Below are 12,170 nucleotides of genomic sequence, written 5' to 3' on the forward strand. Positions count from 1 at the left end.
CTGGACTGAGGTCCCAATTGTTCACCCATTTCCTTGCCCTGTGGATATACAGTAGCTTCTCCAATGGAAGTTGGCTTCCCTCAGAGTGAGTAAGACAGCAACAGTGACTGAGCAAGATGGTTCTGGTCTGTCTCAGCAGTGACACCACATTAGATTTATAGTGTTATATGCATTAGGAGCAACACACTGGGTCAGCCCATGTTCAAAGAGGGGGAATTACGTGAAAGCAGGAATGCTGGGAAGCAGGGAGCACCAGGGACCATCTTGGGGGCTATTGACCACACCTATCTGAAGATCTGCTGCTGTCTCTGAATTCCTGGAATGAAACCCTTTCCACAGATCCCTTAGATGTGACAAAAGGGTAATGTTGGGGCTGGTGAAACATAATCAATGTTATGTGGTCCTATGAACCTCATCAGGAGAAAGGAAGACACACTTATGTGGAAATTGGCCTTCTTGGATTAAAAAAAAAAAAAAAGATCATCAACTTATTCACTGGAGAAAGATAATTTGGTACATGTTTGTTTCTTCATGTCAGAAGGCTACCTGTAATTGAGTAATTACTACCTGTAATTGAGTCAAATTTGATCATAACTATCTTCTAAATTCAGAAGTCAGGATAGCCATTGCCTTTAAAGAGGAGGGAAGATATTCCTAGGAGTAGGGCCACAGAACAGCTTCTGAGGTTCTGGGTAGGGTCCCCTCTAGCCTCACAGGGGTTACAGAGATGTATCCATCTCATCATAATTCATTAAGCACCAAGATTTCTATATGTGAGTTTTTGTCTATGTATATTACATTGTGAGATAAATGTCTATTTTAAAAAATACTTCAAAACTACAGCGTGAGCAAGATAACATAGTTTCATGCAGAAATAATGAAACAGTTTTAGCAATAATGTTTATATTCATGATAGACACATTTCTTAAATAAAGAAAACCCTTACACTGGGATTACACTGGAACAAAGACTCTTTATGGAAATTCTAGGAAGTTGAGCAAACCATCTTGTCATACCCTAAATGCAGATCTTTAGGAATTTCTGGTAATTCAGCATCCTTTGACTTTTGGCTAAGCATGTCTTTTTTTTTTTTTTTTTTTAATGAATAATTAGGGTTGCCTGGATGCCTCAGTCGATTAAGTGTCTGCCTTCTGCTCAGGTCATGGTCCTGGTGTCCTGGGATCGAGCCTGACATCAGGCTCATTGCTCAGCTCCTCTGCTTCTTCCCCTGTCTGGGCTTGCCCTCTCACCCTCTCTCTCTTTCCCTGTCAAATAAATAGGTAAAATCCTTTAAAAAATAATAAAATTAAGAATTAATGGATCCAACTGAAACTTGGCCTCAGGGCTATTCTAGTCTGTGTCAAAAGAGGAATGAACCTTCCTTTCTCCAATTTCTGTGGTAGAGCCCATTTTTCAATGCTTAGGTCTTAAGTCAGGTCCTGTGTGTACTAACTGTTTAGAGTGAAAAAGGAAAGTAGAGCATTGTCTCTCTCATGGTATTTCCTGGAGGCCCTGCCCAGCCTTGCCTACCAGAAGGCAAGGAAGATGTTGTAAATGTAGTTCAAAGCATCTGGTGAGCCTGCTGTACTGCAGGGGAGAGGCAGGGGCAGTGCACCATGCTGCTGACTGGCACGCTTTGCTGGTTAGCATTATAGAGCCTGCTGTTGTTTCATTAACTTCCTTCCTTTCTAGTCTTGTCTACAGTTATTTCTTTCATCCGTGAAAGAACTCAACACAGACTTGAGCCAAGCTGGTAAGAAATTTGAATTGTTTAGGGCTGAAAGGCATAGGAGAAGTGTTAGCCCAAAGTTGAAGAGACCTTTTCTTAAAACCTTTGATCAGATTTAGAGGGGTGGTTAATTCATTTTGCCTTAAGAAAACTAGTTCTTCAAATTTTGTTTATCTGCAAATATCTTATTTAATTCTTTCAATAAAATGTTAGGATCGCTCTCTGAAGCAGATGTCAAATTTTTTTTTGTGTGGAATAAATTGTAATTTTTAATAATTTTTAAAAAAATGGTTTATTTATTTGAGAGAGAGAGAGACAGAGAGAGAGACAGAGAGAGAGACAGAGAGAGAGACCGAGAGAGAGACAGAGAGAGAATAGAAAGCCAAGGCAGGAGAAGAGTAATGGAGGAGAAGAGGAAAAAGCAGGGCTCGATCCAGGACCGTGAGATCATGACCCTAGTTGGAGGCAGATCCTTAACTGACTGATTACCCAGGTGCCCCTTTAATAATTTTTATTAATTTTTTAATTGTCATTCCAATATAGTTAACATAGGGTGTTATGTTAGTTTCACATGTATAATGTAGTGATTCAGCACTTCATACATTCCTCAGTGCTCATCATGAGAAGTGGCCTCTTTATCCCCATCACCAATTCATCCCAGATGTTGAAATCTCCAAGAACAAAGTAAAACTCCTTAAACAACTTCCTATGAATAGCACTATGGTGGTATTAAAGGATAAAAGTTCATTTTTTGAGGAAAAGATGGTAATTTGAAGTGCAGATGTGAGAACTCAGAGGGAAGAAAGAAAATTCTCTTGGCCTTGCTTGATTTTCTACAAGCAATCTTTTCTTGTTACCCCCTTAGCCTGCCTTCTCTCTGCTTCCTGCTCTTGGTCAGCCTGCTTATTATCACTCTTTGGTTACTTTCCCACTACACAATTTTTCTTTCCTTCCTGAAATCCAAATATATATTTTAACCTCCATCTATCACCACATTCTTGCTGTCTGGATTCAAAATTGTAAATCTTACCACTCAGATTACTATATATGTGTAGTAAAAAAAATTTAAAAAGTAGAAAAAGAGAGAAGAAAATGTAACAAAATGCCTTAAGTGAAACACAAGTTAAAGATAATTGTAAGGAACAAATAATACATTTGTTAATGTCAGTGTTTGTGATCATCTAAGACCGAAGCCTTCATTTGGGTAGAAGAAATGTTACCAATTCTATCCCAAAACTATATACAAATGTATAGACATAAATATCTATCTATGTATTTATATATAAACAAATATAAAATATATAATATATAATATGTGCATAACACACACACATACGTATAACCTTTTTTTGTTTGCTTACAAGGTTTTAAATAGGGTTCATGATACAAAAAATGGACAATTATTCATTCACATTTTATTTAATGCATTCATTTTTAAAAGATTTTACTTATTTGCCTGACACAGAGAGAGCACAAGTAGGAGAAGCTACAGGCAGAGAGAGAGGGAAGCAGACTCCTCACTGAGCAAGGAGCAGGGCTCCATCTCAGGACCTTGGGATCATGACCTGAGCTAAAGGCAGACGCCTAATGATGGAGCCACCCAGGCAACCCAACATATATTCATTTTTCTACAACAAATATTTAGTAAAGGTTTGTTTAGTAAATCAGTGAGCATATCAGGCAAAAATGCCTGCCATTAAGAAGCTTACATCTGAGTACTAGAAGAAATTAACTAACTAAATGAATTTTATAGATGCTAAGTGATGATAGATTTGATCGAGAAAAGGAGGATGAGGAATGCTGACGGATTGATTTTTAATTAGGATAGGCATGAAAAGGCTCTTTGAAAAGTAGAATTGGAGTAAAATCTGAGAGAGGAAAGGAGTAAGTCTTGATGCTATCCAAGGCAGAAGACTACAGGCAGAAAGAACAAAAAATGCAAGTGTTTTGGGATGGGAATATGCCTCCTAGGCTTGAGGAAGAGCGAGGAGATCGTGGCTGAAGTGTTGCAGGAGAATGGGGCCTAGGGAGATGGCCCGAAGGGTGGGTCAGAAGGGTGATGAAGGATTATCACATACTGTGCCTTATTGCCATTGCCAATACTTTAGCTTCTACCCAGTGATATAGGAAACCTTTGGAAGGTTAGGAACAGAAGAGTGCCATAGTTTGACATATTTTGAAGGGAGAATGTGGGACTTGTGGGTGGATTGGCAGTGAGAGCAGGATGACTACAGTATTTGGCCCGAGCTACAGGAAAGGTGGAGTTGCCATTAGGAGCTTTGCAAAAGGCCATGATAGAAACAGGCTTCAGTGTGTATTGGAACTTGGGATAGGCGGGTCATATAGAGAATAATAGGAGCTTAGTTCTGAAGATTTTATTTTCTTGTTTATTTAAGAGAGGTAAAGTGAACACTTGCACAGGTGGGAGGTAAGGCAGACAGAGAGGGAGAGAGAATCTGGAGCAGGCCCTGCACTGAGTAGGGAGCCCCACACAGGGCTTGATCCCAGGACCCTGAGATCATGACCTGAGCCAAAACCAAGAGTCGGTCACTTCACTGACTGGAGCCACACAGGCACCCCAATAGGAGCTTAGATTTGGACATGTTGTATTTGAGATGCCTGGTATGTGTCCAGGGGGAGCTGCTGAAGAGGAAGTTTAGACAAACAAGCATGAAGTTCAGAGGAGAGATAAGCTTTGCCAGATAAATTCATGACTCTTAGTATATAGGGAGAAGGGGAAACCTGAGATTACATAGGCTTAGCAAGAACGCAGTTATACATAGAGGAAAGAAGAGGCTAAAGTTTGGGTTCTGGAGCTCTCCAATGTTCAGAGATTGGGTCAGAATGAGGAATCAACAATGGAGAGTAAGAATAAGTGGCCATTTTAGGATGAGAAAAATCAAGAAAATCTGTCACAGAAATGGCATGATGAAAGTGTTTGAGAAGGAGTAGTCAATAGTTTTAGATGTTGTTAATAAATAAATTGAAGGTAAATAGTTATTGGATTTAGCAACATGGAGGTCACTGATGATCCCAACAAGAGCAATTTTGGTGGAGTCCTGATGGGAGTGGGTCTCTGAGAGAGAATGGGCACGGTGGTGGGGGGAGGAATATTGAAGACAAAGAGAAGAGTGGGGCATTCCCTCGAGCAGAGATGTGGGGTTGAAAGAGGGCTTCAAAGATGGGAGAGGTGACAGCATGTATTATGATTAAGTGAAGATGGAAAATCCATGAGTCACAAGAAAGAAGGGAGAACTGTGGGAGTGAATTTCTTGAGGATGCAAGAGTGGGTGATAATGCACAAATGGAGAGATTGGCCTTTGTTAGGAGCACAGAGATTTCATCCAAAAGAACAGGAAGGAAGGCTGAGATGTACCTGTCTTGATGTAGGTAGTAGGCAATGGGAACTTGGGAGAAGTGTTCTTCTGATTGTTTCCATTTCCTCAAAAAAAAAAAAAAAAAAAAAAAAAAAAAAAAGGAAGGTCATCTGTTCTAAGGGAGAATGGGGGAGGAGGTTTGAGTAGAGATGAAAAGTTTTGAAATAGTAATTTGGGAGATTGGGAGAGAAAAGGAGTGGGAAAATATGACTACTGGATAGTAGTAGTAAAAGCCACTTAATGGCGGTGGTCATGAATTTGAACTGCCACCAGTGAGTCTAATTGTGAATTTTTAGCTACACACTTGCTGGCCTTGGGATAGACCAAAAGATTGGCTTAATAATGAACATGTACTGAATGTCTCCCTGGAACTCGGTGTTGTATTATGTGCAAGGAATACAGGGATGAATAAAATGCTTTCTGTCACCTTCCTTAAAATGCTTTAGAATGGGGGGCATGACATATCCATGCGCATCAAAGTATAACATGGCAAGTTCTAAGTATTGGAAGGCACGAGAGCATAAAAAAGCTTCTCAGTCCAATTGGGAAGGTCAGAGATTTTCTGGAGAATATGATGCCTGAAGTGAGTATAGATTTATAAGGTATAGTAAAATCTGGTAAAGAAAGATTGGCAAGTGTTCCATGTGACAGCAACTCTAGAAAGTAGAGTTCTCCAGAAGAAAGGTAAGGAAGGCCACGTGGTACAGCATCACAGAGTGTGAAGTGGCGTTATGTGGCAGACTACATACCACCACTGTTGGAGCAGGAAGTGAGAAGGATCAACAGGTGAGCTCAAGTCCACAGAACCTTGGACATGAAGGGGAACCATTACAAGGATCCCAAATTTGAGGTGGAGGCCCTGCACTCCCATGAGAAGGGTGGATTTAAAGGGAGGATTGGAGGCAGGGTCACATCAAGTGTGAGGAACTGCACTTTGTACCCCAAGTTAGGATTATGGTCAAAGGGATGGAGGAAGCAAGAATAGATTTGAGATTAAACTGTCAGGATTAAATGATCTTTTTTGAAGGTGGGAGCTGTTATACCTCATTTTTAACTCATTACCTCGACTACAGAACATTCCCCTCACCTGAGCCAGGCGTTTCAGAAATGTGTGTTATTGGTTATGGAAGACACAGGGTAAAATAACGTGAATAGATTTGTTTGCTCTATTAGCATAATTGGAACACGTGCTGTTTTGATGGAAGATTAGTAGTCTTCTCTTTGAATAAAAAGCTTATATATTTATGTGGTATATATTAATTAAATACATGTGTGTGAGTTTTCAAAAAAGAGGACAATTTAATAAAAATAAAAATATATTATCTGATGTCTTAGGGATAGTGCTATGTCCCAATTTTACTTAGTGAAGTTTGGGTGGGTCAGCGAATGATGATACAATATGATTATAAGTTTCAGAAGGAATAAGGCTCACTCTGAGATAGAAATATTACTGAGGTGTGGAATAAGGATTGGTCAGGGAAGAGCCACATGGAAAATCCTGTCTATATGTCTAGTTCTTCCAGCAGCCTTTGCGTAGGACACTCAACTTCTTTTTGACACATACATGCAAATGGTTGTCCTGCCATATCTCTTAGGCTTGGTTAGGGATTAGAATATTAGTGTGTAAAAACACCTTGATAATTTTATGATGAATGTGTCTGTGTACTTGTAAAAGGACTAAAAAGGGTTTATCAAAATTAAGGTACTCACTATATCTCACACCCTCCTCTGACTTTTTTTTTTTTTTTTTTTTTTCGCCCTACTGGGGCAGTGTAAAGAACATGACCTGGCCATGATTAACCAGTTGCTGGATGATCCAAAGCTGACAGCCAGGAAGTACAGGGAGTGGAAGGTGATGAACACGTTGCTGATCCAGGACATCTATCAGCAGCAGCGGGCCCCTACGTCTGCCCATGAAAGCAACCCCGAGGGACTTGAGGAACCACCTTCCTCTGCCTGTGTTGAAAATTCTATTTGAGAACAAGCCAGCATTCTCTCCCCTGCTATCTTACCCCAAGTGACTCTTCAAGAAGTTGCAAGAGCTTTCCATCCAAGGAAAACTGAAACCAGTTCCTCAAGCATTGGCTCCTTCTCTGAAGAAGCAAGTGAGGTGAGGACCCACTCTGACAGCAGACTCTTCGTTCCAGTGGGAGGACTTTCATCGAGACTGGAGGGGGTGGAGTCCAGTTGAACAAACTTCGTGTTCCTGCTCGGAGCTCTTGGTTATGCTAAGCTTTAAGTGGGAAGTGAGAAGTGTATGTTCCTTGCTTTCAGGAGAACCACGGTGTTCAAAGGACAAAGATCACATTTTACCAGGGATAATTATTCATAGAAATGTTCTGTTTTCCAAAAAAGAAGAATGTACATATTCCCCTGGCTTGGGTAGTTTAATTCTTCAAATCATTCCTTGGAGTGGAGGAACGTGTTTTACAGCAGAAACTGGAATGGACAAATGTGGTTTTTTGGAGCCCAAATCTCTCTGGAGTAGTGGTGCCTTTTCTATAAGCTGAGAAATACTTCGTGGTGATTGGTGTGTGGGAGAGCCCAAGGGGGAGCCATGTTCTATTGAAAACCCTCTCAAAGTACAGTTTGATCTTTCTACACTTGACTCAGGGGTGGGGCAGAGAGGATCTGATTAAAGTTTCCTTTCCACAGAACAACTAAAGAAATCTATCTCATTGTGTGTAGAGACCTCTACTTCCTCCTAGCTTTTCTAAACCACTGCAGGAGATAGAAATAAGTCCACCAAGGAATGCTTGCTGGTTTTGTCTCGGAGAGTGGTGCCTAGACACAGTGTCAACTTATATCCTGTCTCCCCAGATCAAGATGGACAAGATAATTCTGGTGTCTGAATGGGTTTGATATCTTTACTTCTAAAACACCCAACAAAAACAACAAAAGACTTAAAATATGATTGTTTTATTTTTGTATGTTTGTGTCACCTTGTGTCCTATGTGAATAGCTATCTATAATACGTTTGTTATTTAAGTATATTTATAGAAGGTCAAATTACTAGTGTTTTAAAAGATGGTAAAGTAATTATATGTTTTGTTCAATATATATTCTTCAAGTATATACTTTTTTGCTTGAGAAAATAGGAATACTGTTGATCACTGGAATTATTATGTTGCACTATAATGTATGAGGAATGCTCAGGCTATCTTGTGGGATAAATGTGGAGGCATGTATTAATAATTATTCATTTTCTGGCTTCTCTCTCTCTCTCTATCTCTCTGCCTCTCTTTCTCAGCCCAGAGTGCTCAGAATTCTGTCACTCTCTTCACCGGAAAAGGACATTCACCTTAGGTTATTTCTTCTAGTAAATAGACTTTTTAAGCTTTATGCCATTTATGCCCACAAACCCTAAACCAAATGAAGCACAACTAATATAGTCTTTTGTCTAAGGTATAATAGAAATTTTGGGGTTTTCTGTTAAAGAGAACTCATTTTATTAGAGAATATGAAAATCGTCCCTTATTAATCACCAGGAATATTTTTCATCTTACGAATAACCACAACGCACCAAAAACCCATTTTGCCCTTATCCCTAGCTAACCGTCAGCCCAACATGGGCGTGTTTCAGAGAGTCAATGTGTGGCTTGACATTCAAATGGAAATAACCCACTGAATTTTATTTGCAGACCAAATGGAAAGAGTCCTTGAAGGTTTCCCCAAGCTTTACTCAGAACTGTTAACACTTTGTAAACAAAAACAACCTTAGTATTAAGAAAGAAAAACAACAGGAAACGAGTCAGAGTACTGTAAGTTTTTCTGTAAAATCAGAGGGGATGCCTAGCCAACCTTTAGGAGCCCCTGCTCCTGGTGGAATGTGCTGGGGCATGTGCTGAGGGAAGAACACAGGCTACACAGAAGCAGGGGCTTGGCTTCCAGTGAATTTACTCTTAGCTTTGCTGCTGGAGAGAAGGAACCATGTAGGTCCTCAGATGGGACCCTGAAACTTCTGCTTTGAGAGGCCAGTGCTTTCATCTTGTTACTCTTAGAGTTATCATTGACAATTTCTACAATTAGAAGCTGTTAGAAGGTTCATTGTTTAGGAATCACGATGTCAAAGAAATGTTGAGGAAAGAAGTACTAATGGAAGAGATGGAAGAGATAATTGCTGGGCAAAGTTCTCTTCCACCTTTTTTTTCCCTCAGTTTGAGATACCAACTTAGAAATTTCAAAATAGTCTTTAAATTGAGGTGTTTTAGAGAAGCTTTTGGCCAGGGCTTGTGAGTACATGTCAGTGCTTTGCTTTGGCTTCTCAGTAAGACACACATAACTTACCCGTTAGTGTAAAGTCCTTAAGGAATGCTCAAACTTGAAGGAAAAATGGGTCCATGAGATTACTGAATTGAACCTTTCAGTTATTTTTCAAAGTCATCAGTCCAGAAATGTTGGCTTTGTGAAAGCACTTACCCCACAGAATCTTCCCAGAGGTTCAGACCAAACTGCCTAGTCTTGTACTCCCTCTTCTAGACCAAGCTTGCCTGCTTCTCAGTGTTTCCCCCTCTATAAATGCTTCCACTCTGCATTACCTCGTGTTAGGAAGTAGGGAGCTGCCTCTGTTGGGTCCCAGCATCAGCTGTGGCCCCTGAGAGGAAGTGGGGTGGGAGGCAGTAGGAAGTGACAGGCAGAGTGGGTTGAGACCTTCCATTCCACTCAGTTTAGGAATAACCCTGCCATTTTTCTGGTGCAAAGGATATTGGGAAAACTGGATTACTTCCAGTTTATTCCGGGGAATTGGGGCATCTCAGAAATGGATTTGGGGTAGTTTCATGGGGGCTTAAGGGGTGACCTCTTTCTCCACCACTCCTGTAGACATAGGATCTGAGGGCTGTGGAATGACCCAGAACCATAGCTGCTCCGGAAGCTGAGGATCTGAGCAAAATCAGGTCCTGGCACCTGCTGTGGATTAGGATCTGGATGTGACACCTCTTTGGGGCTGCAGGGACGACCCCTCCTCTCTTCGGTGAGCCTGTAGACCCCGACTATGCTTGGTAGGGTACCTCCAAGACACACTCTCCGTGTAGCCCACACTGACCCAGGATGAATCATAATGTATACAACCGCAAAGACTCTAGGAAGCCTAAGAAAGATGGTGTTTGCAGTCAGATTTCAATGTGAAACCCAAGCCTTACCTTTCTGTAGCACTTTGTCGTTTGTCAGTCTGTGTGTACAGGCTCCCCTCACTTTGCTCCCCAGTGGTCTTTGCGGGGGTGATGGTGCATTATCATTCCTCCTTTTTTGCCAGGGAGGATATTAGCTTCCCTAAACTCCCTTTCTCTCCCTTTCTCTTGCACAGTTATTGTTGGACCCCAGTCCCATGACGTGGGGTTTATGTATGTGCATTGCATTGGACCGGGCACACCTGTGGGGGCTTTTGTGAAGTCAGCCACGGGAAACTTGAGGGAGCCTCTTTTCCTTGAGCACAGTCTCTTCCTCAGGGCTGAAGGGCAGCTGTCCCTTCTGCAGCCACTGGTTTCTGGGCTGACTGGATTGTGGTGTGACCTAGTCACCCTGTGCTTCCTTTCCTGCCTTCTGGAAATTAGACTGCTTGTTAGGTACTGTGAGATCCTTGGATGAAAGAGGTAGTTAAAGAAATGGAATTCATTTATTTTCTTTTAAAAGCGTTTCAGGAGACATCAGAGATGGAGCCTCGGAAATAGGAGTAAGATTCTCCACCTTCGTCTCCTGATTTCTTCTCCTGCAATTATGGTAGCTTCCTCAGATAGACTTCAAATGACAAACAATACCACAAAGCTGAAACAGATAGAAAAAAAAAAAAAAACACTCTAAGTCTTTTGAGGAGAGGTACTAGACAAATTCCAGCCATATTTAAATGCATGGACTCACACCTCTTTTACGATACTCTCCTTGAAAGATAATATTTTGATATAGAGCCACACAGTAGATTTAAGTGAGTAATTTAGGTACAGAGGATGCCTATCCAAAACGAGCCAATATAATAAAACTAACCAAGAACCTTTGGTTAGTTTTAGTATATGCCTCTTCTTCAGTCTAATAAAATACGATATTTGAGATTTTCCATTTTATTTTCCTTCTAGTTTTTTTGTGTGCTTACCTCGCGAGAGAAATCGAGTCCTAGAAATGTCAGGTGACCGCCCTGCTAGGGTTTTGTAATGTGTAATTAAAAGGGAAAGCCCCTGAAACTAGGTTTTAACAACCGATATGAAATGGGTGAGAGGAGAAATAATTCTAACCTTCAAAGTATGCCACCCCTCTCTGTGAGAAAGATACCAAACAGCTCCCTGTTTTTCTTCGTGGGGAGATAAGAAACAGTTTCTTTGCTTCCTCTGCATATTTCCCCTTTCCCATACTACCACAGACCACAGAAAACATGAAAAAATGATTCTACATTTGCAAAGGTTCTTCCATATCTCTTCTCGTGAGACGTAACGGCTCTGTATTAGTATTTCTTTGTGTTGAGTCCAAAAGGGGAAGCATGCTCTGTGAAGACATTAAGCATCCCGTAATAAACACCAGGATCTGTAATCATCATAGACGTCAATGTCCTTGCATGATGGGGATGTGATTTTTAGCACTGCATGGTGTTGGGGGCAAGACAACAATGTGGAAATGATCCCTTCAATTTCATTGTGCTTTCATTCTCGGTCACCTGTCCTCTTCGAACTGAAAAAAGAGGCATGGCTCATTTCTTCGGCTTTATGTGTTTGAGATTGACTTGTAAGATATAAATAAAAACAAGAGAAAATATATGTAGTAAAATGACATGGAAAAAAATGGAAATTTACTAGTGGTGTTCATTTTCTGCCCTGCTATGTTGCATCCTCCAAGAACAAACTTGACTAGGAAGGGTTTGACAACTGGGTTTTTAGCTTCTGCAAAGGTTGTGGTGCCCTCTGGTGGCCATTGAAAGAATAACGGATCTAGACTCGATTTTATTTTTAAATGCAGCATTTAATTATGTTGGGAAATCTATTTCAGTAATAACTGATCTGCTCTTCTCCAGAGGTCCTCAGCTTACAGGCTTGTTAGTAAAAAGGTATATTTTTCAAAATTGTTGGTCCACAAAATGTGAC

The 12,170-nt window shown here is 40.7% G+C and overlaps 1 protein-coding gene across 16 annotated transcripts in view; it reads left to right on the top strand.

Annotated features, from left to right (window-relative positions):
* IPCEF1 (interaction protein for cytohesin exchange factors 1) overlaps positions 1 to 11,628 on the top strand; it is a 189,420-nt gene extending 177,792 nt beyond the window's left edge. For all 16 annotated transcript variants that reach the window (XM_082731399.1, XM_082731400.1, XM_082731404.1 and 13 more), the window contains one exon: positions 6,878 to 11,628. In XM_082731399.1, the coding sequence (XP_082587525.1) occupies positions 6,878 to 7,084 (207 nt within the window). In that variant the 3' untranslated portion in view covers positions 7,085 to 11,628. The remainder of the gene's footprint in view (positions 1 to 6,877) is intronic.
* The last annotated feature ends 542 nt before the right edge of the window (positions 11,629 to 12,170 follow it).

This window comes from Mustela nivalis (genome assembly GCF_964662115.1).
Source record: "Mustela nivalis genome assembly, chromosome: 5".
NCBI lineage: Eukaryota > Metazoa > Chordata > Mammalia > Carnivora > Mustelidae > Mustela > Mustela nivalis.